The sequence below is a fragment of the Austrofundulus limnaeus genome, unplaced genomic scaffold, assembly GCF_001266775.1.
Source record: "Austrofundulus limnaeus strain Quisiro unplaced genomic scaffold, Austrofundulus_limnaeus-1.0 Scaffold71, whole genome shotgun sequence".
In the NCBI taxonomy this organism is placed as follows: Eukaryota; Metazoa; Chordata; class Actinopteri; order Cyprinodontiformes; family Rivulidae; genus Austrofundulus; species Austrofundulus limnaeus.
Window position 1 is genome coordinate 978,553 of NW_013952473.1, and position 5,268 is coordinate 983,820.

Sequence of the window (5,268 nt, forward strand, 5' to 3'; positions counted from 1 at the left end):
AAAAAAAATTGTGCTTAAAAACCATTTAAACACATTTCAAGTAAACATTGAAGCAATTGCTGGGCAAAACACTGATAAAATGTTGGAAGTGCTCAAGTACCTTGAAAAACTCTTTATGTAGGCGTCACATCTCTCAGCTTGTGTCAGATTAACAATAGAAGTCAAGTTTACAAAAAAAAAACAGGTTTATATAGAAAATAACAGGTCAATCCTAAACCACAGTGATTAAGTCAACTGCAAAATATTAGTTCAATGCTGAAAAAATACACATCTGCATTATTTTTTTGTCTCAAATAGATGATAGTAACATAATGTTTAATGTCAGTGTTCTTAAAAAAAGTTACATAAAAGTGAACAAAGTATGCATTAACGCACAGATGTGTAGTACTGACCATTGGTTTTAGTCGTTACATCCAAGTGCAGAACCCATTTCTACAGGTTACAGTGTAATATCCTTTGGTTCTTAGTTAATATGCCCTTGATCTTGACATATTCCCTTCCCAATTGAAGCATCATCACATCTGTGAACAATCATTAAGTTAGTTTGGGTCCTAGTGTTTGACATGAGGTAGAGATCACAGTAAGGTGGTGATGACGTAACATTCAGTACAAGATCTATTTTCAAACTTTTTTAAATCAAAAATATTTTTGCATTTCAGTAAAACAAATGTAGCAAAGTTTATTTTATGTTCTTCTAAGAGCACTGAGTTTGTGTGTAATTACAGCATCTATGGTCCATTTTATTTTTAAGGCATGTCTACAAAAGCAGACTGAGAAACAGACACTGCACATCATCCAGTGATTGGACAAGCACCAACTGCAACTTCCTGAGACTCTTAAAGAGACCTGATGCCCGGTTTTCCCTGAAGTGAATCTGTCCAGCACAACAGCACGTCTGTTTCTGGATTAAGTCTTGTATTGCTTACTAGTTTCTGGTGTGACATGCTTAAGCGTCAAAGACAGAGATATTAAACTTGGTAATATACACACAGCATAAAACATTTTAAACAAAATTCAGATGTTATAGATAATGACTACATTTCTTTGTTTAGGTAGACATTCTTCATTCAACAAAAGTTTTTACTGTTATTGCCAACGCCAATTTTTTTTAATTATCCCACAATTTTACAGTAAATTTTTAGCGTTTTCAAGCATTTTTTTGTACATTAAAAAAAAGAATTCAAGTTAACAATGTCGCTGTGTAGGAAGCGACCAAAAGTTGTAACCAAGATAAATGAATCCTGAAGGGGCAGTTCACTTTGTTTATTAAGCTATTTGTGCAGACTACATGTGTTTACCTAAACACAGATGTTATTGCTTCTGTGCCACTTACTGTAGCAGTTTCTGAAAGATGTCAGGCAAAGAGTTTTGTGACAAGTGCTGCAATAGACTGGCGATTTTCTTTTGCAGACCACACATGCCCTTCTTCCAGCAGTAGCCCTGTCCCTGGAGGCCACATTGCTCATTTGTTCAACAAAGTAAGACGGCAGGTGCCCTAAACCTGGGACATCAGAGGCTACATCAGGTGCCGCACCATCGGAAACGGGGTCGGACAGCTCTTTAGAGCCTGACGACGCCTCGGGGTCGGAAGAAGCTGAGGCGGSGAGCACATTAGAGGCAGATGGGATTGTGAACACAGAAGCAGGTACTCCAAAAGGAAAGACGGACACCATGAAGTTTTGTGGCCCTGACCTGCGTGGAGTAGAACCAATCTGAGCCAGGGACAAAATGAGTTGYTCCCTGAAGATTTTCTGTGTAACTACAGGCTTATTTTGCAGTTTGCACATTTCTTTGTGGAGGATGAAGGCATTTACGGTGGCTATATCAATAAAGTGATAAAACAGAGTTTTGTACCATCTGTGTGTTTTGTGAAGGACATTGTAGTAGCCAATGAGTGCATCTGACAAGTCAACACCCCCCATATGCTTGTTATAATCTTTGATACAGCTTGGAATGGGCACATGCTTAATCGTCCACTGTCCATTCGCACCTTTCACTTTGCGTTTTGCCATGTCATTACTATAAGCTCTGTGCATGGTAGAACACATCGTCATACCACTTAACAAATAGCAACTTTCCTTTTCTGAGCCAACGAATAGTCCCCCTTGGTGTTTTTTCTGGCATGTTATTATTTTTCACCCTGGGATAACCTGTTACGTTGGACCGAATAGTGCCACATGCCCAAATTTTTCTTTTAAGCAGGTCAAGAAAGAGAGTTGGACTGGTGTAAAAGTTATCAACATAGAGCTTATACCCTTTGCCTAGAAATGGAATCTTCAGCAGTCTCATGACAGCATCATAGCTTATCCCATTCCCTGTGGGCTGTCCATCTTTCCCCCCGTACACAAAAAAATTCAGTGTGTAGCCACAGACTGAGTCTGCCAAAACAAAAAGCTTAAAGCCCCATTTAGTTGCCTTATTTCTGCTGTACTGCTTGAATCCAAACCTAGCTTTACTGGCCACCATTCGTTCATCTATAGAGATGTGCTGGTAAGGATGAAAGAAGGTTTGGCAAGCCTCCAAAATTTGCTCATACAGTGGCTTTATCTTGCAGAGTCTGTCAAACTCCATTGTCCCTTTCTTTCGGTCATTGGCAGCTTCAACAGCAGGGTCATTCATGTGCAGACTGCGGGAAATGGCTAAAAATCGCCTGCAAGGCATAACAGAGGCAGGAAATGGCAGGCTGAAGAGCTTAGATCCTCTCCAGAACTCTTTTAGAGTTTTGAGCGGTACAATCCCCATGTAGAGGACGAGGCAGATGAAGGAATACATATCTGCCGCCATGACAGGGACCCAGCTTTCCTTCTTGCCTTGGCATTTCTTCTTCCCATAAGAATTAGTGTTTTTCACCAGAGTATCTATTACAGTAGTGGAAAAGAATAACTGAAACAGCTCAAGTGGTGTGTAGTTTGCTGTTCTGTTCAGCTGAGGCCCTACATCCCTCTTTGGTCTGAATCGAAGTTGAGGAAGTTCTGTGTCTTCCTCGTCAATATTTCGCCAACGGTCATCATCCTCTTCTTCATCTTTATCTGGCCCTAAATTCTGTTTCTCCCTTTGCCGCTTTACACTTTGATTTTTCTTGGGCAGAGTGGAGAATTTCCTGCCAGAAATGGGGGATGAGTTATTTTTTCGGGGTGTTGAGCGGATTGTGTTTCTTCTGGGACTCTGCCTCCACTGCTCAGATGTCGATTTCAGGGGGGATAATGCCGGAGTAGCATATGCAGTGCGGTATCGCCTCATGGAAAGTCTCCTCTTTGCAGGCGTACAGTTCCACTCCTCACCTGAGCTGTCCTCAGAGAAATCATCCCTGTAAAGGAAGTAGATGGAGAAAAGGTTAATTGTACTTTTGGTAGATTTTGTGTGGACAAACACAGACAGGGTGACTTGTTGCAATTTCTACTATTCTTCCATACTGTTATTAGGAAAAGAAGAAACCTAATACCACCACCATATGGCATCACTTATACCAGCTGCATGATGTATTTAGTAAAATACAGTTTGCTTACAGTTTACAGAGTTTGCTCACTGTATTTTTGGTTTATACTATGGTATGTCTCACTTTAAAAGTGAAGTATAATAATTATCATTGGTATGAATAAAAACTGATAACTAAAATGAGAATATGAAAACCAACAATTGTCTTTTTGGTCTTTCTGCAGACCACCAACCTCTCGCAAATTATTCTTTATGTGTCCTCCTTTGGCCTCATTAAATCATTGCAGTCAACCAGACGCTGCTTACAAAGTTTACAGAAGCTTGCAAAATGTATATAGTGTAAAAAAACAACTCTGGATGGACCCAAAAACTGACACGGTGCCGTGAGGGCATCCTGAGGCATCACCAGCTGAAAGAGTGTGTTGTAATGATGCCCTGACGGCCCTCKAGCTAAATGCCTGACCCAAAGTAGTGAAGCTTTCTGTGACAACAATTGCTTTTTAGGGAATGTAATATTTTAATATACCACATAGATGATCAAAATAATAGATGCACAAAAAACATGCAACATCAACCAGGTACAGCAAGACTGTAGCTGGTTTGCTCATGATGTAAATACCTGGAAAAATACCAATAAAACCAGAAATAGTTTTCTCATTTGTACAAGTCTGCATAGACTCTGTAAGCTGCAAAACACATTTGAAGTTCTCGTTTTTAATTAAGTGGTCATTTGTGTGAAAAAAAAAAACACAATGTTGAACACCTCAATGCTCCAGTTTGTACTATGAATGTAGCAGATGCAGAGTTGGATCATATTAAGTCCTCTTTGCTTGTAACACTTAATAGAAAGCTTCAATGACTTGTATTGTTGGTTTTCACTTCAGAGGATCACCATCACAGCCCAGAAGATCATTGTATGCCCACTAACTTCTCTTGAGGAACTGTACAGCTCTCGCTGTCTCAGGTAAGGTACGAACATCCTGAATGACCCCACACACCCAGGTCACACCWCGTTTCAACCACTGCCATCAGGCAGGAGGTACAGGAGCATTAAAATAAAGACAAACAGGTTCAAAGACAGCTTTTACCCCACAGCCATCAGGGCACTGAACGCAACTTAACACCACAGTGCAAATGTACACAGGCAACAATACATACACAAACAACCGATGTGTAACAACCAGTGTGCAATATGTTTAATATTAACATCAGTGTTTCCCCTACCATTATACAAGTGTGCCCCCCCAAACCCCCACCAACGAGACGGCCCGCCCCTCTAAGAATTTCATGGCATGTAGTCATTTTTATTAAAATAAGGCCAAATCAAGTTGAGAGCTATTTTTTGCACTCCTCTGTATCCACCTCTCTCCAAACATCGGGGGGAAAAGACGGCGCAGAGCGAGGCTGAGCGCTGTGTGTGGTCCTCACAAAGATAGGAAGACATGCACGCGTGCGGGCCAAAGCGCGACTATAACTCAGCCAGACGCACGATGAAAACTCTGCTTTTTTTAATCACGTAGCACCGATGCGACAACTTTGCAAGCTACTTTTTCTTTCTTTAAAAGAAAACGCGACAGGTGAAGCCACAGCATGGTTACCTTATCAATAATTAATTTTATAGATTATAGCAAGAACCACCAACACAGACCCCGCGTGTGACTAGGTTCCCGCGAGCAGGGTTCGACAAATCCTATTGCCCGACTGCCCAGGGCAAAACCCATATTCGGGCAGGTAAACCATTTTTTAGTTTTTTATAGGGCCATTTATTCGAAATATTCTGAAAACAAATGAAGAAATATAGCTTTTAAAACATGTATAGAGAGATTAAATCCT

At 40.6% G+C, this 5,268-nt stretch overlaps 1 protein-coding gene across 1 annotated transcript; it reads right to left on the reverse strand.

Annotated features, from left to right (window-relative positions):
* Positions 1–2,053: 2,053 nt before the first annotated feature.
* On the reverse strand, positions 2,054–3,307 carry LOC106519090 (piggyBac transposable element-derived protein 4; the record flags this gene model as incomplete). The annotated part of the gene is given in 1 exon segment (XM_014010619.1): positions 2,054–3,307. A coding segment is annotated over 1 exon segment (1,254 nt), but the record flags the coding sequence as incomplete, so codon positions are not given.
* Positions 3,308–5,268: the final 1,961 nt, after the last annotated feature.